This window comes from Lycorma delicatula, chromosome 9 (genome assembly GCF_047948215.1).
Source record: "Lycorma delicatula isolate Av1 chromosome 9, ASM4794821v1, whole genome shotgun sequence".
Taxonomy (NCBI): Eukaryota; Metazoa; Arthropoda; class Insecta; order Hemiptera; family Fulgoridae; genus Lycorma; species Lycorma delicatula.
The window spans coordinates 27248155-27270297 of NC_134463.1; the positions used below are offsets into that span (position 1 = coordinate 27248155).

At 30.1% G+C, this 22143-nt stretch overlaps 1 protein-coding gene across 2 annotated transcripts in view; it reads right to left on the reverse strand.

Annotated features, from left to right (window-relative positions):
* Positions 1-22143, reverse strand: part of LOC142330059 (uncharacterized) — a 622505-nt gene that overhangs the window by 81507 nt on the left and 518855 nt on the right. For both annotated transcript variants that reach the window (XM_075375092.1, XM_075375093.1), the window contains exon 2: positions 10336-10670. In XM_075375092.1, coding sequence (XP_075231207.1) covers positions 10336-10623 — 288 coding nt within the window. In that variant the 5' untranslated portion in view covers positions 10624-10670. The remainder of the gene's footprint in view (positions 1-10335; positions 10671-22143) is intronic.

Genomic DNA, 22143 nt, shown 5'->3' on the forward strand with positions numbered 1-22143 from the left:
TAAAGAAATAAATTTATTATGTATTATATGAACACCAATTATTTAAAATATTAAATTATGTATTTAGAAGCAGCTATTTTAGTTAAAATTTGTTTTATTTTAAACATAACTAAGCAAAAATAAATAAATTACGTTACATTAAAAAAGGAAATTAAACAATGTTAAGTTTTATTCAGTGAAAAAGCTTTCCGCAATCCATCATTTACACTAACTAGAAATAACATTTTATGATCACTCATTGCAGATTCATAGTCTAATTTCATTAAAATTCTGATAATTAAATTACAAAATATATAAATCCATTTTATCCATTTTTAAAAATTTTAATTTTAAATGATTTTAATTATTTTAACGTAAATATTTAATATTTTAACATTTTAAATAATCTAAAATTAAAACTAATAAAGAAGTATTATTGGATGACAAGTTTAAACGTTGAATATTATAATTTATAATTAATCTAACTGAAAAATTTAACGGACACGTGAGGGTGGTGAAGTAAATAGAAATACCCAATTTTCTAATCGGCGATTAGAAAAGAGATTATTGTTGAAGACATACATTAGTCCAAATTAATATCTAACAGCTATTATACCTAGTGGTAAATCGTCATCGAAAATCGGATTGTTTCGAAGCCGACAGAACGATCGAGAGTTCTCTAAGGAGAAGAGAGAGAACTCTCAAATTTTAATAAAGGCAGTTAGTTACTTTTATACGGATTTGAATACTAAGTCGTAGATACCGGTGTTCTTTGGTGGTTGGCTTTCAATTAACTACACATCTCAAGAATGGTCGACCTGAGACTGTACAAGACTACACTTCATTTACATTCATGTAAATGAATCTCAGAAGTAATACCTTACGGAGGTTCCAGAGACTAAACAGAAGAAGAAGAAGCCTCTAAAGATTACAGGTTAGAAATTAGATACATTACAAGTTTGAAAATGTCATAAATGATTACAGATTTTTTCTTCTATTTCAACTTTGGCTTATCCTGTTACATGGTATCGGCATTCTCATCTTTATTTCTTTTCTATCGTTCTTCACTTTACCATGGGCTTTCTCTCTTCTCCAAGTCCTCTATTACCTTATTTTTCTATCTTAACTTGGATCTTCCTTTCTATCTTCTGTCGCCTCTTTCGAATCTTGTTTTCAAAATTCTCCTGCAGGATTTTGCTCCACCTGCTCAAATAATTTCAGCACATATTCCACCAGCTTTTTTCCGATAGATCCGATTTGATCGTGCCTCAAATGTATTCAACTTTTATTTCGTCCATTCTCATTATTTCACTTATCCATCTTAACAGTTTTATTTCTATCTTCTTCATTAGAGACTTTGTAATTACTCATCAAATTATAAATGACAAAAATGACCCCGACGTTTTGTAAATTTTTCCTTTCACCTTGCCCCTTATTTCCTTATCACACAGTACGTTGATAAGCGTTTTGTTACTAGCCAATCCTTTTTCTATCGTATGCCTATGTCAGCCTAAATCCTGTTTCCGGATGCTATAATTATACATAACTGAGTCTAGATTTTTTTTTTTCTTCTGGTAAGCTTCCTCCTGGTAGTTTTGATAACAACTCTTCCTTTTCTGTTAATAAAACATACTCTTTTTTGAATAATTCATTTTCATTCTTCTCTCTTCAAGTACTTTTCCATTCTTTTAACTTCTTGTACGTGAAGATGGTGCGGTTCAAATTCTTGCAATTTTCTCCGACATCATTACACAACCAAAATACACGAGCACGCTCATACACATAAATTGGTGTTTGGAGAGGAATCGCTACTCGCCGTGCAATAATACCTTACTTTTATTATTTAAAAAAATAAGTCAATATGGTTAGAACTTTTTCGTGTTTTTAGTAAAACAGATTATTACATTATTAGGGGAAAACGAACAAGAATATTATCAGCAAGATTATTCAAGCGATTAATGATATTAACGAAGTTGCAAGAATTTTTTGGTTCAACATTTGATCTAAAACTATTTGACGAACTGAAAACTAATACTTAAAGTAAAAGTTCAAACATTATTTAATAAATATTACCGAAATTGGCTGCAAATATTATTTAATTGGTGAAACCCAGGTTATATTATATTATAATATATTATATTCACCCAGGTTAGAGTAGAGAGGAGGTTCGTGGGTGACTTGAAGAACTACCTGGGTGTTCGAACTGGCACAAAGAGTAGTCTTTGGGGCTGCGGCTGGTCGAGCCGGTGCCTCTTTGAGGAAATTTTTGGAGTAAGCTAGCAGACGGAGGAAGGTCAGGATGGATGTTCATCTCGATCAAGGGGCGCAACGTGCTAAATCCATGGAGAGGATCCTTGCGACGCCGTCGAAGATGGTTACGGTTGTGTCGCAGAATAAGACGCCGACCTCCTACGTCAGGTCAAGAGTTGCTTAGGAAAGGAAGGTGTAGAGGTGCTCATACTGGTGCGAGATGTAGACCATGGGGCAAAGAAACTCCAGAGGAATATTCAGGATGGGGTACAGGATGATAAGATCTCCTGTCGTGGTAGTGAGAGGTCAAAGAGGGTGGGATCGAGGATATTGATGAGCTCACTACTGAAGAGGAGATGAAAACGGTTTTCGGGGCAGAAGTTGGACGAGAAGTGGCGGGGGTCCTGAATTTAACCCTACAACCGGCGTACGGTAATACCAAAATTGCCAAGATGGTTGTCCCGGTTATAGTTGGGGAACACTTTGCCGGAAAGGCAGTGTGAGAATTGTTTGGGTGTCCTGTCGAGTGTTGCCCGTTGAGTATTGCCAACACCGAGGTTGACCGCTGTTACAGGTTTTGGGCAACGGGACACAAAGTTGCCAAATGTGACGAGCCAGACCTCAGTAGATTGACCTCAATAGTATGAGGCTACTCCAGTTAAATGTCAACAGGAAGAGGCCCTCGCACAATCTTCTTTGAGCGGCAGCGAGAATCATGGGTGGTGATTATGTTCTGGCGAGCGAGCTGAATAAAACTGCCACTAAAAACAACAGATGGTCTGTTTTTCCGTGGTCGCCTCAATAGTTTTGTTTACTCCCCCAGTTTGGAGTAGAGGATTAGATATCAAGAGGTGTCAGCAGAAGCTGAATTACCAGCAACGAAAGGTGGCGATAAGGGTGGCTGCTGCTTACCCAGTCTCGATGGAGGTTGGTTTGGTGGTTGCTTATACAAGAGAGGAAACGTGTAGCTGACGGTAGCACTAAGGATGAAGCGAGAAGCGACCATTGGAGTCACTGGCAGAAAAGATAGGACCGATACACCGATTCATAAGCCGATTCCGGATGTCCGGGCGTGGGTAGAGAGGAGACATGGGGAAATAGTTTAATGAAAGATCCAATGGCTTATAGGAATTGGTCGTTCGGGAATTTCCGCTATACCTTTCAGAAGAGGCCTTCCCCGGAATGCATCTCCTCAGGTCAGATGGACACAGTTGAACACACCTTTTTAGATTGGTGGATGGCGTTTAGACCGGAAGGAGCAACATTCGAGACCCCGTAGGAAGTCATGCAGGCTATGTTGCATGACCAGAACCAGTGGAGACGGTGTGGAACATGGTTTCGGATAGTTCAGGAGCTAAAGACCACGGAAGAATAGTGGGAATACGGGACAGGATGGGGAAGGAAAAGCCTTCAAATGGAGGTAGTTTGGGCCCTTGGCTCATTAGTACTGATGATATGTGGGGCCTCCTGAGCCGTTCTCTCAATTAGGTATCAGTAGATTCTGCTGCCAAGGAATAAGGTTGACGTCAGTCTGCCGCGGTGAGTCCGTCTGTCCTGCGGCGCCAATGGATTCAGGGAGGCTACCAGCAGTATCTCTCTATTAGTGGCGCACCAGGTTCTGCCACCGACCCCCATGGATGAAGGCAGTAGGGAAGAAATAGAGCCACGGAGATGTTATGGAGGTTCCGACAGTTGCAGTTTTGCCGGAACACACGGGAAGGGAGGGATAGGGACAGCCTGCACAAGGAGATAGTTCAGGGCCCTAGGATCGCTGCTACTGATGATGTTTGTGGGACTCCTGAAATCGTTCTGTGTAACCCCACGGGAAAACAGTATGCCCCAAGTAGTGCCATTACGGTGGGTATCTGGGGATGTTGTCATAGGGGAAGGTTGTTTAGTGAATCCTCGCCTCCTGTGGGAAACCTCATACCCCATTAGTACGGACTGCTGGGCGTCTGTGTGCAGATTTTTCCTCCTCCTGCGTAAAAAAGATGGTTAGAACCAAACACATTTTAATATCTACTGTGAAATTATGTATGATCCGAGTATTTTTTATAACTTGAGTGTTATGTAGGGAGATATAGTTTTTTTGCTTGATTATATCGCCACATTGAAGCTTGTGCATGGGATACGGAAATAGAATTATGTAGCGTATGAAAAATGCCGTGCCTCACCTGTATTCAAGCCCGGGTCCTCCAGATGAAAGGCCGACATGCTACCTCTACGTCACCGAGCTCGACAAACGTATTTTTGTAACGGAGTTCAAAACATATTTTCCAAAATTCATGCAGCTACATTTTTTATTATTAATCATTCTGTTTAAGTGTAGTAATTAAAAACTAAGTATTTAATTAACCAGATTAAATTGCTACTAGCTCAAATCATTATTTTAACCATAAATCATTATTATTTAAATAGGTTTTAGCAAATTATGTACTGAAACTAACTATATAAAATCTTTGAGACAATTTATTTTATAACATTTCAATTATTCATTAATTTATTGCATTATAATTAATACTATTTTATGTAATTCTGGAAGTGCACGAGGTAATATTAATTTCTCAAACTGTCTTTAATTTTTAAAACGTTTTTATTTTTTTTATTTGATAAAATAGAAAACATGTTTACCATTTTTTGTGAGCTTTTCTTGTACTCTTAAAAGTTTTTTTATAACTGCAGCCTTAAGTAACTACATAAATCTTTTTTCCAACTTTTTCCACGTAATTTATTTTTTAAAATACGTATACTTGATTTATTTTTTATCATTATTAAAAAAAAAATTGTATTTAATTTTATTTCTTTCTATATTCATATCCTATATCCTAAGTTATAGGGTATGTAAATATCCTATAACTTTTTAAACTTTAAACTATTTTTCTTAATAATCTTATATTCTTTATTTAAAGGGTTTTATATATCAATCACAATTTGTTGCTATGTATTTTATTATATTAATCTCTTTTAATTTACTTTTATACTCATTTTTATAAAACAATTCGTATATGTATAAAGACATATATTTTTTACATTTATTTTTTTGACTGAGTGACACGTGCATTCGGTGGATGGAGCAGAATTTCAGTGAAATCTATAATTACATATTTTTGACAAAATAATTAGATCGATTACAAAAGAAAAAAAAAATTAAACGTAATCTTTTATAAAAAAAAACAAAAAAAGAATTAATTCTGCTTACAAATAATTATCTGAATAGAAAATAAACTTGAATTTTATCTTCGAAAATTCAGTGGTGACATATATACCTCTTTATTAGTGATTTGTTTTATGTGAAATCTATGTCTGAGATACTTCTAACTAACCTTCAGCTACAAAAAAAAATTAGTGCATTAAAGAGAGAAAGAGAAAATAAATATGGTTTTGGCAAGGAGTTTCCACCTCGTTGTACTCATTATATTATTTTATTTTGCTTTGTATTTGATGTCGCTTTGTTTATATAAAAAAAAAAAAAGTGAATATAAAAGAAAACTAGAGAGAGAAAGAATTATAAGGAAAGAAAACGTAGGGAAAACACAAAAGATAACAAATACACGGAGTCGAATTGTAATAAATAATGACTAAAATTTGGATATATAGGCATTATGTTTTAATATTGTGAAATATTTTGCCCTTATATAATAGTATCAACAGTAGATTGCTGGAAGGTGTACTCCTCCGGCATAAAATATGGTTCATTAACCCTTTATTGCAGTTTTTGTTTAAAACAACAATACACTAATTAAGGGTAAAATTCATTTAAAAGGGTTATACCATTCATTATTATATAATATATTGTTAGACGTATAACGAGCTGAACCAACGATAAGACTAAAAATATTCATTTAAACTGCTTTATTTATGATCATTGTTGTTATATACCTTTGTAGCCTGTATAAAGACTCTCAATCTATAAGGCCATGGCAAATATTTTTATAGCTTTCCAGTTTGACTGGAATGTACTTTCCACTACGCAGGTTTAGTCAAGGTATTGTATTTTTGGTGAACTTTCCCAAACACGTAAAATATTTATTCATCGTAGTAGAGAAACATCAGTTATTAATATTTACTTTTAAGTAGCATCAAAAATATTGAAAAAACAAGAAAAAATAATTAGATCACATAATAAGTTTGAATAATTTGAAAATGTTACGAATATTATAAATAAAAAGCAGGATATGAAAAAGAAATTAAAGGGATTTTTGTTGAATTACTTAATTAATTCTATTGTTATTTCATGTAACTACAGGTTCTAGAACAAATTAAGTTAATAATAATAAAAATAATAATAATCAGAAATAAATATCTAACGCGTGAAAAAAGCCAAGCCGGACAAGGATTGAAATCCAGAAAAAATCATGATAAATCTCAAAGATTATCTACAAAAATTCAATGATGTATGGAAAAATAAATGTTACGACTAAATTTAAATATTTAGAAGAAATAATCAGTAAAAACTGAACAAAGTAGCTTTGGAAATCCGGAAATTCGTAACAGAAAAATTAACTTTCCTAACCAAAGAAATTCACAGCAAGAATATTTCTAAAACCCAAAATTGAGGTATTAAATACTGTCGTAATACCGATGACCTTATACGGAATTGAAAAAAAATCTGATTAGCCCAGAGAATCTCTTCAAAATCGAATGTAAAGTCCTAAGAAGAATCTACAATCCCCCGCCAAAAAAAAAAACAAAAAGAAAAATCAAAATAAAATCAAATAAGAATCTATAAAACTCAAGAAGATTTATAAACCGCAATTAGAAAAAGAAGACATAATTTCCTGGACCATGATTCAAATGAATCCAAAAAGACTAAATTAAAAAATTTTGAAAATCTGTGGAAACTAAAAAGCCAAACAGAATACATAAAACAGATGAAAGAAGAAATTCAAAATCTAAGGATAAAAGAGAAGGATGGTTTGGATGGAATGGAATTTAGAAAAATAATTTATAATGCAAAGTTCTTGTGAATGAAGGAAGAAAGAGCACAAATAGAAAACAGACAGAAGAAGAAAACCGGTGCATTTCGAGTAAATGAAGGAAATATAGAAACAAAGAAACGAAACAAAAAAAGGAGTAATATTGATGTGGTCACTTTTAGACTGCTTCGAAATAAAAAAAAAGAACAGATTAATGATTTTTAAAAGCAGGATTGTTCAACTCAAAGTATAAAATAAATTTAGATTTATTATTTTTATTTTCCCGTTGAATATAACTTGAATAGCTATATTAAAGGGGAAAGTATGGTAATCATGTCAAAAATGGAAGATCGTGTTTAATTTGAAAATCTTTACCGTTTTATAGTCCAATTAGTTAATCTAGACCAAAGATCATCTGTATGCATTCATACCAAAGATCATCATGTATGTAGGTGTATACCTGTGCACATGTGAGTGACGCACTGCTTTTTGCCTTATATTTCAGAAGTGACTGAATCGATCTCTTTGAAATTTGGCTGAAATATTTCTATATTGGAACACTGATATAACAATTTTTTTTTTCAAAATTCGTTAAGGGATTGTGGGAATATCGCGAAAAAAAATTTTGATTTTCTTCAGGGGCATTTTAGAGAAAACTTTATTAAAGAAAATTTGTTACATACTTTGCATATATAAATAATAAAAAGAAAATTTAATTTTTTTCTTTTGCTCTTTATCTTCGATTTAAATATTCGTATTTCTCAAAAGGTTTCTAATAGTTTATATTTCATGTATCAAGAAAAGTTCTTGTTTTAACCGTTATTGGAGAAAATGTTACATTTAGAGAAAACCTTTTTTCATTAAGCAAATTTGTTAAGCTTTATATATATATATATAAAATGTTTTTTGGGGTTTTTATTTTCAATTTTTGTAATTAATAGCCATAAAAGTCATGCAATACTTTCCCAGATTTTTTTTTTGAAGAATTTTCTAAAGAACATAACTAACTATATGTAGTTATACGTAGATAAATAAAGTGTATCAATGATGAAAATAAACAATAACAGGAGATTCTTTTGATAAACGTCTTACCTTGCAAGTAATTACTGAAAAGAGGAAAGATTTCGAACTAGAAAACCACATTTTTTTCTTGTTTTGGAGAAAGAATTCGATAGAATGAAAGTGGTTTTATTGTGGAAGATTTAAGGAACATTAACATTAATCTTACATTTAATAAAAATTATAAAAAGTTTACATAGTGATATGATTTTAAGGTGATCGGAGCAAATAAATTTGTAAATATTAATTTTCGAGTTTGACAAGAGTATCCATTGTCATCAATTTTCTTTAACCTGTAAACTTTGCCAACTGGTGGTGTGGCAATGGAATCGTCACAAGGCGGGTATCTTCCCTTATGGGGGTCAGGATGTGCCATCTGATATACTACAGGAAAATTATAATATTACGCTAAATAACATTTGCGTTTGATGTGACTGGGTAGAAATGAGGATAATTTAGAGATTATTTTATAAAAATTTAACAACCCAGCTACAAAATTTGATCGTAAGTTGTCAGCAAGGAAAACAAAAAATTCACTTGCTATGTATGATTAAACAAGTGAATATTCCTTTGTAATTTCGGTTGCCATCTTTCGTATAATGTGAATGAAGATATAAAACAAGAATGTGTGAGGAATAAAGCAAGGTCAAAATCCAACTTCAGTTATATAAAAAAATGGCATTTATGTGGTTAAGAGTCTTGACTTTTACTTGAGCTCAGGTCTTTTGAAAGGTAAAAATCTGAGATTTTTACGAGCAGAAGAGGGGGAATGTTACACAATTGGGCAAAGTCAAGAAAGAGGATATCCGGAGAGATATAAAATTTTGTTAATCCATGATAAAATAGAGGGAAGTTGGTAGACTATTTGATGATGTACACCTGATGAATTGTGATTTATTTTATACATTAGTATCTTCTTGTATTTATAATTTTAGTTATTGATATCGACTTTCACAAGATCAATTTTTTTTTAATTACGCATTTATGATCTGCTTATATCAAGGTATTTAAACCTTTTCCTCAACCTACCCAGGAAAATGGGCAGGCAGTTCCGTTTTTTATCCGTAGAGTAGTCTATCTTTTGCAATAAATGTTTTTCAATTTTACTGGATACACTTTTTCAGTTTTATATTAGACATGAATTTTAATAGGAAAATAATGCAGTCGATCCAAAAACTTAATTTTTCCTATGGTAATGCTCTACGTTTCAAGATAACTGCAAACAAGTAATCTTATTTGAAAAACATCAAAATTTCAACAAGAAAATCTTGAAAACCACTAACTTTGATCGTTTTTGCGATCTCCTAACAATTTACTAAGACAACAAAACTAAATAAGTAAGCATAACACGACCAAATCACCGAAACAATTATGTTTTATTCTTTATTTCTTATTTTTTGGTTGTTTTTTTTTATTTGCTCAGTGACTTAATGCCTTTTTGATAATTCAACTATTATGTTTTATTTCTTTTTGGTCCTTTAATATTTTTTATATATTAAACTAGCAAATGAAGTTTGAAATACTGAGGTAAATCTCATCTTTACTTGCTTAGAGACTTAATTCCTTTTTTTGAAGGTTTAAACTTTTGATAGTTTACCTTCTCTAGGATTTTTGGTCCTTTAAACGTAGATTTTTAAAAAAGGTTTGATCTTTGTTTTTAAATTTGGCTTTAACTTTATAATACATGTGAGTATTTTTAAACAGTGTATTTTAATCTGTGTATCTTACACAGATGCTTCTGAATTTCTGAATATTAATTAATGTAACATAACAACAAGAACTTAAAAAAAAAAAAAGAACTGGTATTCTTCAGACACTTTATTGGAAATTTCGCAGCTAGTCGTCATGGCACCGAGTGCGATACATACCTGAAATTCATTCTAATTATCCAGGAAGTTATTGGTGAACACATCTCATAATAATGTGAATAAGTGTTAGTAATAACTGAAGATTGTAACATAAGTTTTATAGAATCTTTGTCAACGCTATACGAAGCACAACTTATTTATATTGAGGAATTTTTTAGTATTACTTCTAAAAAATCGATTATGTAATCTGTAATAAAAATATTTATTATGATAAAAAATTCCCTAATTAATTTATATTTAAGAAAATTAATTTCTTTAATCACCTTTATTTGAAGATGTTTTATGACAGTATTTTCAGGGAACATATCCCCAGTTAGTGTAGTCACCGATTTGTCCAATTCATATATATTAAGAGATTGTATAGGTGTATTTTGGAGCGCTCCAAATACTGAATGAAGAGACTCTTTGGACGGTGAGGGACATTCGAGAAAGATGCCATCCTTGAAATTGTAACAGGGACAAGTGGAGGTTGTACTAGAGGGGCAATCTTCCCCATCTCCCTCGACCACCAACAGAAGCCACAGTCCAATGATCGCATTTCTCCCCTTCATCTCACCGCCATGTCGACTGTCAGGCCGCTGCTACTCCCATTTCCACCCTAAAACAAAAAAAAAACAAAAAAAATTAGAGAAGTATAACTATGTATATTGAAACAACATTATCTATATTACAAAACAACATTAAACTATTAATAAAAACTTATTAACTTACTTAATAAAACTAACTTATTAAAAAAGTTATACCTTTTACATATTTTGATAGAAGATTATGGTTCAATATATACTTACTTGTAAGTCGTGATCACTTTATAATATATATTTACTTAATATGTAATAGTAAGTAAACAAGCAGAAGGGATCCGCTATTTTTGGCAGTTAGCAATACATAGATTATTTGTATAATTTATGTTATAGCTTTTGTTGTATAAAATAAAGCCGGGAAAGTAAAAATAATAAAATAATTAAATCTGAAAATGTATCTTATGCGTTTTACTAGTAGTGTGTAAGAGATACGAAACAGAATCAATCGATTTCGTATGAATCCATCAATTTGTCTATCGTAGCAACTCGAAGCAAAACTGTCATTATTCCCATCTGCAAATGCATTTATATGGTTTATTTTATTCTAAAGAAAATAATCCATTTTTAGTTAATTTATTAAATTCTTCTTCTTAAATTTAAGATCTGTCGATAGTTAAAATGTGTGAGTTTACATTATATTTATATTATAGTCTATAAAATTATCCAAGAATAATATTTTCATAACACTGTTTATTTACAAATAAAATAAAAGAATTATTCCATGTATATACGATATATATATTATATAGACAGAGTGTTTCTAAAATAGTGAATTGGCTATAATTATCGGATTCTATTTGTAAAACTAAACAAAAAATATCCTTAGGAAAAATGTAAATTTCTCCTTCATTCTCCCCCAATCTGCCATTTTGTTATTTTTATATATGAATGTATATCTCAAGTTCGAATACACTTTTTTCTTTCCTGTTATCCTCCGGTAACTACCGTTTAGATAATTCTTCAGAGGATGAATGAGGATTATATGTATGAGTGTAAATGAAGTGTAGTCTTGTACATTCTCAGTTCGACCATTCCTGAGATGTGTGATTAATTGAAATCCAACCACCAAAGAACGCCGGTATCCACGATCTAGTATTCAAATCCATGTAAAAATAACTGGCTTTACTAGGACTTGAATGCTGTAACTCTCAACTTCCAAATCAGCTGATTTGGGAAGACGCGTTAACCACTAGACCAATCCGGTGGGTTAAGTTCGAATACTGGAATCACATTAATCTTTCTAAGCGTCTTTGTAATAAAGTTTTAAAATTAACAAAAAAGTCAGGTTTTAAGTACCTTCAAAAATTAAAAATATTTGGCCATGTTTATTTTTCAATCCATTCTATCTCTATAAATATAAGTTTTATAAAAATGTTTGATTTTACTGAAATAGTAAGCCTTTAATTTTGAATTAAATAACATTTTATTTTTTAAAATCGGTTAACAGATATACCTAACAGATACTAATCTACAATACTAAAATTAACAATAAATAAAAACTATTAATATTTAATCGAATTGAACGTAAAGTGGAGGACATGAAAATAGCCACAAAATTACATCGATTTTCTACAATAACTCGGTTATTTTTTAAACGATTTAAAAAAAAAAAATGTAATTTTGTTCAAAACAAAAGGCTTAATATTTTAGCAATATCATGGATGTTGATAAATCTTATATTTATGGAGCTATAACGGTTTGAAAAATAAACATGGCCGCTATTTTGTAATTTGTGAATGTATTTAAGTCCTTTTTTTTTTGCTAGTTTTAAAACTTTATTACGATATCATTAACAAAAATTATTGTGATTCCTCTATCCGAACTTGAGATATCAATTCTTATATAAAAGTAACAAAATGGCGTACAGAGGGAGAACGAAGAAAAAATTGTCATTTTTCCCAAGGATATTTTTTGTTTAATTTTACAAGTAGAATCCGAGAAAGTATAGCGAGCCAATCATTTTACAAACATTTCTGTATATAATAAAATTTCCTGACTTGATAATAATCAATGCCCAGCAAAAAATACTGAAGGTAAATTGATGAAAATTTGTAAACCCGTTCTTCTTATGGTGTAAGTGCACACTAAAGAAAGGATTTTTTGAAATTCCGAGTTTTAAAGATTAAAATGGAGTAATAATGAAATTTACTATTTTTTTTTTAATTTATCGGTAACAAATGACGATATCAACTTGATTTTTGGTGTGCGTAATCTTCATCTTAATATCTAAAAACCAATTTGTAGATTTTTCGACATTGAAAGGGATGAAAAAAGGTAAAAAGATTTTGAACAATGATTGCAAATTATTCTCATTACTGACTACACTAAACGAGTTATTCGCTAGATTTGGGCTTGTAAATTGCTTCAGATATATATCTAAAAGCCATTTTTAGACTTTTTAGAATTTTGATTTTTTAAATGATGTGAAGACGTATGGCTCAATCAACACAGCCACTGCCGCTGTGAAACGTGATTGGCTACATCTACTTCCGGTTACTTGACTAAAAAACATAAAATAAAAACATTAAAAAAAAGAGAAGTATATTCACCTCCTAGTGATATTTGTTGGGAAACGCTAAGAACTGGGAAAAATACATTTTTTTCCGTGCGATGAACTGGTAACCAGCTATAATTACTGTTTTTAAGATGAAGGCCAACAATTTTGAAACCTGCATTTTTCAGATTACTTAAAGTTTCGGATCATGTACTGACCAAATTGTTGCTATGAAGAAATTACAAGATACTGATAGTTTCTATAAATTGAACAGGCTTTAATTTTTATTTATCATTATTATTCTCGCAAGTATGAGTTTAATGAATACTGGAGATCCAGGGGGCAGAGCCCCCTAGCTATCTTTCTATTTTTTCAACTGATGCACATTTCGTACTATTTGTATTCATTACTTTTTAAGATACTTTGTATTTTTGAATAATTACAATTTTTTTATTTAAAATAATAAAATTAACATGGCGTTGAGCAATTAATTTTTGTATTCATTAATTATATAATAACGGTTGTTAACAAATGTTAACTGAGCGTTTCATACTGATATGTCGGACAACGTCGACATTACTTTTACCTTTTGATGATCGATTGTTGTATTTATAATTTTTGTTTTTATAATTAAAAATTCATTTAATATATTAATTTTTAAAGGAAATAATTATAATAAATAACACATAAATGTTATTGATGATAGATTAATATCCGATAGCGCTCGGACATAACAATAAAAAATTGTTGGTAAGTGGAAACTATATAATTAATTTATACCAATACCAACGGGCCATGATTAATAATAAAATTAATTTTGCATTTACGTTAAAATTCTGATTATATATTTCCGGAGCGAAACCGGGATAAGAGAATTACTATAATAGTGCAAATATATATACGAAAAAGAAAGTTAAGTAAAGAAAGAGTAAATGTATATATACATATATATTGACCAATTATAGCATCAATAAAATAAACAGTTATTTACGGTATATATGTAGAGGAAAAATTAAGTTAAGTGAAAGAAACAGTTTCGTATATATATAAAACGTGATAGAAATGAAACATTTCTTTAACTAAGACTAATGAAATCTTTGTAAGAGTATCGAGTTCACAAGTTCAACTACTCTGAAATCAAATTTTTCTTTACTTCTTTTCCTTCTTTCAAAAAAAAAAAAAGAAAGAAAGAGCTGTTGCTAGAATACACATTACATTAGAAGAGTGGGAATAAAATGATTTGGTTGGGAATGAGGCTCCGTGAGGGTAGTTAAAGATAGTAAAGTAAGTGGTGAAGAGTAGGTGGGCCTGGTTAAAGGAGTTGAATGAAGGACACAGAAAGACATAAGACATGCTATCGAGTGGTAGGAGAGAAACTGAAGTTGTAACTGCCTCTGCTGGTACTTTTCCCCCTCTTACCCGTTGATGTTGAACTCTTCTTATTCTGTTCAATTAAGTTGCAGTCGGGTGGGTGGATTGATCTGTGAGAGGGTACAGCTAGTTTCGAGAGCTCTCAGTTACAACACTCTTTTATATGTCTTGTCTTTGAAATGTCTTCTTGTATTACACAAAAATCAAATAAACTTCAGTTCAAAAGATCCTTCGATTGTATGTAATACAAACCTAACCTAATCTTAAATTTAATCTAAAAATAAGTAAACTATTAACTTTCATTTCCATTTAGATAATATGCTGATATTCCTTCGATTAAAACTTAATGACGAGGAACAGTAATAAAAATTACAAAGAAGTACATCACCACAAACTTTAATAGGTAATATCAATTATAAGAAAAAATATATTTTCAATTATTCGATTAGAACTATCCATGTATAATTTAAATATATTTAAGCGAGTGTAGAGAGTAAAACTACATTCCAACTCTCCAGTAGGGCTTCAGTTATGAAAGATTTATGGTTTAGTTGAGTATTCTCACACGACAAACAATTGGCTTCTTCTCGATCAGCTCTTATTCGTATATATATAATTAACGCAGAATCGTTGCAACTCCCTCACTGCGTAAATATTTCCGGATATCCGGAAAGGTTTTTGACCCGATGGAATTCTATTATCTTTACTTTTCATACACTACCATTCAAAGTTTATCATACGCTTTTCGTGGGAAGATCGTCCATTCATTTTTAAAACCTTTGAACACTAAAAAAAATTTATTTTTTCTAATTCTGAAGGGAAAATTTTCTCCTTCATCCCTTTTATCCTTTTAAACGGATTAGATTTTGTGATTGTTGATGTCTGTCAATTTACCTGGTGTTTGTTTCCTGTTATGTTGCTGAATAGCAAGTCTATTCATTGATGTACATAAAAAAAAAATTATCTTAATTTTCCGTAGTCCATTTCATAAGATCAATAAGGTACCTTCCACAAAAGCTTTCACTAAAGTAACAAACTGAATAGAAGATATATTTTGTTATTGTTAGAATATTAATTCACCATGTAAGTTCAAAGCTTTGTTCTATAAATGTGTGTAGTATAGTAGTACATTATTTAAGAACAAAGCCTTACCGGTATACAAACCCAGACTTTCCGGCCAAAAAATGAAGACTCTACTACTTTGCAATGCAGGTAGAACATTTTTTTCTTTTGATATGTCATAAAAATTCCGAACTGAAGTCAATAAAACAGTGCTGCTTAAATAATAATTTTCGATTGGATAATTACTTTTACTTATTTATTTTCAAAAAATTAATGTTATATCATTTAAGGTATTTATTAAATTCATTATTTAAACTTTTATCTTGAAAGCAAGAAATTTTGGATGCTTAAAATGCAGAATAAATGAAAATATGGATATATAAACATATTTATTTTAATAACTTATTATAGTAAACCGTTCTATGTAACTGATTTCAACATTAAAGTTTACTGGGAAAAAAACAAATAAAAAAACATTTACTTAAAATAAAATAAATAAATGATTTAAAACATTCATATCTTCTGACATTTATTAAAAATATCTGTTTATAAAACCCAACTATACCGTGAAATGAAAGAAATTAGAATCGAGTTGTCAGAAATGTCAGAATCTTAAGCAGCGCAGATTTATATGGAATAAAACGAATTAAAGTTTCACAACTACGTAAAAAGCAGATGATTACATTCAAAATGATTTTGAATATACACCGTATATTTTATTAAATAATTTAAACAGAAGCACAACATTTATTTTCAGTAAATGAAAACAATCACTCCAGTAAGTGATTATCATCTTTTCCAGATTTAAAAGGTTGAATTATAAAGTATAGCGTAACATTTTTAATATTAACAAACGATAAATAGATAAAGGAACTTTATATGATGCACAGCGCAAAATAAAGGGTAATGTACAACGTTTAAGCAAACCAATAACAAATAACCTGTCTCGTTTACTAAATAATCTTATAATATTATTTTTTCATTATATAATACCTTTTAAAAACCTCTTTTTAATTAATGATATTATCGAAATGTTATAAAAAAGCTGACAACACAGTTGTAGGACTTTCCGGAACGCGGTTTTAGCCGCGTGACGGGAAAGTTCTACAACTGAGTGTTGTTTCTGATCCGAGGCTTACATTCACAGGCAACTTAATTCAAAATAATTACGATTTTATTTAAATATAATATTTTTTTCGTTTATTTAATTCAATGATAAACTAATCAAATTTCACAACTTTAATAGAATAAATTTCGCTTGTACGGTCTACTGTACAAGCGAACCGGGCGATGGACCTACCGGTGTAGCCGCGAGGCTTAACGCTTCAGGTACCGAGTCAACCTGCCGATGGAGTTAGAGACCCAGCTAGACCAAGTTAATTTTTTACATTATAAATATTATTCATTTATTTAATTCTACTACTCCTCTGTGACGTCATAACATAGCAGGCGACTACAACAACATTTTTTGGGGTGTAGGTGCGATTCTGAAAAATTTTTTTTTTGCATATTGTTATTTTTTAATTGTTAATAAATGTGCCTAAGAAAAATTTGACCTTAATAAGGTGAAATCTCGAGATACTGAGGGTAACCTTGCTGTACAGCCTCACCCATTTGACCTTTTAAGTTTAAAACTTAATGCATCAGTGCCCCATATATACAAGTATTCTGGTCAAGTTTGGTCAAAAATTGGTCCAGTAGTTCTGGACATATAGGTTGATTTATAGACCAACACTGAACATAAACTCGTACATATGAACATTAATATTCGGAAAATTTCCATTCGGTTTTTTTGGTTTTGTGTTCCTTAGATGTCAAAACGTCAAGATACGGTGTAAACCGCATATACCAAAATTGGATCGATGACAATAGCTCTGCTGTAGCGCTATCTAGACGGGAAAGTAAAATGAAAATTTTTTTTGAAAATAATTTTTATGTAATAATAAAAATTTCATGATTAGACCTCCTCTTAAAAATACAAATATTCGTTAAGTATAATATCTTCACTGTGAAATAAAAGATAAATAAGTATGCCGATGATCAGGTATTTCAGAAATTTCCTGCTAATATCCGTAATTCAACGTATTTTTTAAGGAAAATGTGTAGATATTACCAGTTTTATGTTCGTTCCCAGAACTGTCTACAACACGTAAATTGTCACTTGGCGGAAAGTATACGAATTCCTCCATGTTATTACGGATTAACCAACAAACTACATCCAGTTTTTAATGTTTAACTTTGATTTCATAAATTAAAGAATAATGTGGAAGGATTTTTCATGAGTTTTAAGTCTTAACTGATTTATTTCCCTAGCTGCTGTTTGATTAGACGGGTTTTGTACAATTTTATTGTAACATATTTCAATAAAATATCCAAGGCAACATTGGTTTTCTTCCAGCTCGTTCGCCACTATGGGCATCAATATTTTCTGTGCTCTCCCGTAAGAGCAAACGACTTGAGAGATTAATACATATCGGTCTAGCTTCAATCGCCTCATGGAACCTTTTAGTATGTATTATATCATACAATTGTAATCCTTGTTATCATTCTATATATTTTACCTTCATTAATGTTCTGGAATAAAAAAGTCATTAATTAAGAGTAATTTTAAAAAATGTTCCACACATCCAACTAGTTTAAACCAGGAGAAAAGGTTAAAGCTAAAGCAATATGTGACGATACGTGTTAATTGATGTTTTTTTTCTGAAATCCTGCCAAAAACCTAACACTGATACGTTTCACCTGGAAATAGTCAAATTATGCTGTCAGAAATTATCTTCGACAGACATTTCGTATAATATGTAATTTATTTTTTAAAAAAATTTTTGTTTTGTTTTGGAAGTACGGTTTTAAATTTTCAATCAAATATCTCGTGTTCTGTCTGTTTGTTAAAAAAATACCATAATCTAATAACAGTCATATGAGTAAGGCACTAGAAGTTTTCAATTAAAATTGTATTACAATAACGTTTTGTAATTAAAAGTTTATAATTTTATAAACTTTTGTAATTAATAGCTCTTTATATTTATAATTTATTCCTTTCCGTATTTACAGAGTTTTGTTTTTGGCATTTTATAAATGAATATTATATTTAGTAGCTATTAACTCCAATAGTAAATAGTTTACGTATTTTAAATCATTATACTCAGAGAAAACAAAGAACACTTGGTCGCCTGCAAAGAACAGCTATATATATATATATATATATATACACATACATACGCGTGCGCGCGCGCTCGAGCGCACATACACTCACACAAAACTAAAGCTCTAAAACTCCGTTTTTAGGTAGATATATTTTATAAATGATGAAAATGTTTTTTGCGAGTTGTTTGCCATTGTTAACCTTAAAACTGAAATATATTTCAGTACGAGTTTGACAATGGAGAGAGAATAATTCTTGCTGAAGAAGTTACCGTAAATAATTAGTTTAAGAGAAATATATTAACCATTTTAATTGAAAATAAGTAAATTTAATTTAAATACAACATGAATTAAGTTAATTTTAATAAAACAATTATTTATGGAAAAAATATATTATAGAACACAATAGAACCCTCAATAAGAGCCCAAAGAACCAATCGACTTGACTTGTATTTAACAAAACTTAGAAATTAATAGTGTTAAAAGATCATAATTTCCATTTTCCGGAAAAAACTGATTTTACTGTAGTAGAATTTAAAATAATAAAATAATTTATTAATTTAAAATATAATAAAATTTTTTTATTAAAATTTATATTTATGGAATAAGCAAGTAATATCTTTTTTTTTGTAAATTCGTTTTTTTAGTTTGCTTTTAATCATGACGGTCGATGATGACTTTTTAAAAATATTAACATTTCTACAAAACGAATCGAATTTTACAAAAATTTCCCTTTTCAAAAAATCTGATAGGAATCTGATTAAAAAATTTGATAGGATACCACATGACTTCCTTGTACGTCTATTAAATTACGTATACACATTTTTGCTGCATTTCATTTAAACTTATTTCACTTGAAAATGTGATACGATCCTCCAATTTTTTAATAAAAGTGGACAGTTCCGCAACTGCTACAATATTAGTTTTTATTAACGTCAAATATTTATACAATTATTAATTCAACAATCTTACCTGAAATATTAGGTTACAGTAAAAGTCTTTTGATTACTCTTTAAATAAATTGCTTACCAAATAATCCAATAATAAAAACTAATTATTCTACACCGTAAGGTCAAAAGTAATATTTGTAACAAGTATACAGGAGTTCACTAAACGGAATAGTATAATTAATTTTTATTTACATGACACACCAGAAATCTGAAATACACATCAGAAATCTTGTGCATATTACGCACAAGTGAAAAAATTTCAACTATCAGTTTAAACTGAATCAACTCAAAATTGTGTTTTATATTTCTGTCAAATAATTAAATAAAATTATTTTAAAAAAAATAAATACACAATTTTTATTATAATTGGATAAAAAAACCAAAAATAAAACGATTCCAAATTATAATTTTCAATTAATATTAAATAATCACAATTATTAACTGTAAACATTTGTTTTACAATCACGGGTTAATTAAATTAATATATTTAAATTAAAAAAAGTTAAAAAAAATAAAACAAAAGGAGATGAAGTCTGATTCGAACCGATGTGCTGTCCCTTTAAGATCCAAATATTTCATTAATTAAAATTTTAATTTTAATTTCGATTGCAATCAAAAAGGGAGGTGCTCAACTAGATATTACAACACTGCTAAACCAAAATTTCAATATCCTGTGGTTAATAGTTTTTGAGTTTTGCGAGATACACACGCACATACATACGTACGTACAGACGTCATGCTTGACATGCACTAGTCAAAATGAATTCAGGGATGGTAAAAATGGATATTTCCTTTGAAATCTGAAAACCGAAATGTTTCGTGGTCTGAATACTTCCTTTACTTTGTACAATGAAGTAAAAACCAACCTCCAAATTAACATAAGACAACAATCTGAGAAAAACAACCAATCAGAATGGCGAGTGAAAACTATTTTAAAAGTTTTGTTGTAAAAATATTTGGTTCGGTTTATTGTAAAAAATTTATAATTTTATAAAATTTTAAAGTAAACCATTGTTTTATATTTATTCTGAAAATCTAATAATTTGCGACTACCTCTCATATAATATAATTTGGTAATTTATTTAATGTACTCATAGTACATGTATATTTTCGTTGCTAACGTGGATTAGTCGTTCTGAAGTTTTGACTGCCAATACATCCTGCCATAATCATACTCTTCATCACCATCATCCAACTATTAATTAATATAATTATTATAAAAGTATCACTACTTTTATATTTGTTCTAACAAGACAACTGTATTTCAAGTTTTTTTAATGGATTTAGAAAACAATAATTCTACATTATTGTATCATTCCAAGAAATTTTATATTCAGCCATTGGTGAATAATGAAGACTATCAGCGAACAAAAATGTTTTTCTATAAAAATCTGAGATGTTTTCAAAGTGATATTAATTTATATCAGCTATTATTTAATTACTCAAAGAATTCTTAAAAATCATGCAACCTCATTTCTATCTTTAATAACAATCTGCTATGGTTGTATTTTTCATTTTTCAAGTTTCTAATTTTGCTATTTCGGCCGCACAGGGAATTAATATCTATTTAATACAAATTTGTATTTATTTTTTAAACTGTATGTGTATTATTCCTGGTTCTTAACCTGCATTGTTTTATATAGGTATCTTTTATACCTATCTCGAAAAAAATACATAATACTGAGTGAAATTCATAGACTTTTTAATAGAATTTAAAGATTTTTATTTTTATGAAGAATAGAGCATAGAGCAGTTCCAATTTTTTTTTAATAATTCAAAATGTTTTCAAATTTTTTTTTCCCCAGTTGACCAACTGTGGACAACAAAAATATAATTTCTTCTGGTTTCATTTCTCCCAATATTCTTTCACTCTTTCCGTTTGTTTGGTCTTTTCTCATTCAATTTTGGTGTGATTCTTTTCCTTCCTCACCATTTCAAACTCAACTTCGTGTATTATTTGTCCGAATAGTTATCTAGCTTTAATTTCCTGTTCTTGGATCTCTAGGTTATGTAATTCTTTTTTCATTTTTTATAGGTAAGTTAAATAATACCCATGGGTTCTCATGGGTATTATTTAACATTTTTATTTATTTATTTTTTATTTTTTTGACTTGTACATTATTCCTTACTATTTCAGAAATGTTTTAAGAAAGAGTGTTTTAAAAATATTAACATGCATTTTTAAAAAAAAATAAAAATCAATTATTTTTGGAAAAAATAAATTAAAAAACAGAATTATTTTTTTAGTATACTATTGTTATTATTATTACTTATTTTAGTAGACTAAACTGTAGCACACGATAATCAAGGTAGCTTTAGGGTCGTTTGAAAAAAGTTTTTTTTAGGTAGATTTCATAAGAAAGCAACTTATTATGATGGGTACCATGATTCAACTTCCGGAAAATTTCGACATATCTTCGCTTTTCACATCCCCCAGACCCCAAAACCACCTCACCTCAAAAGTTTAAA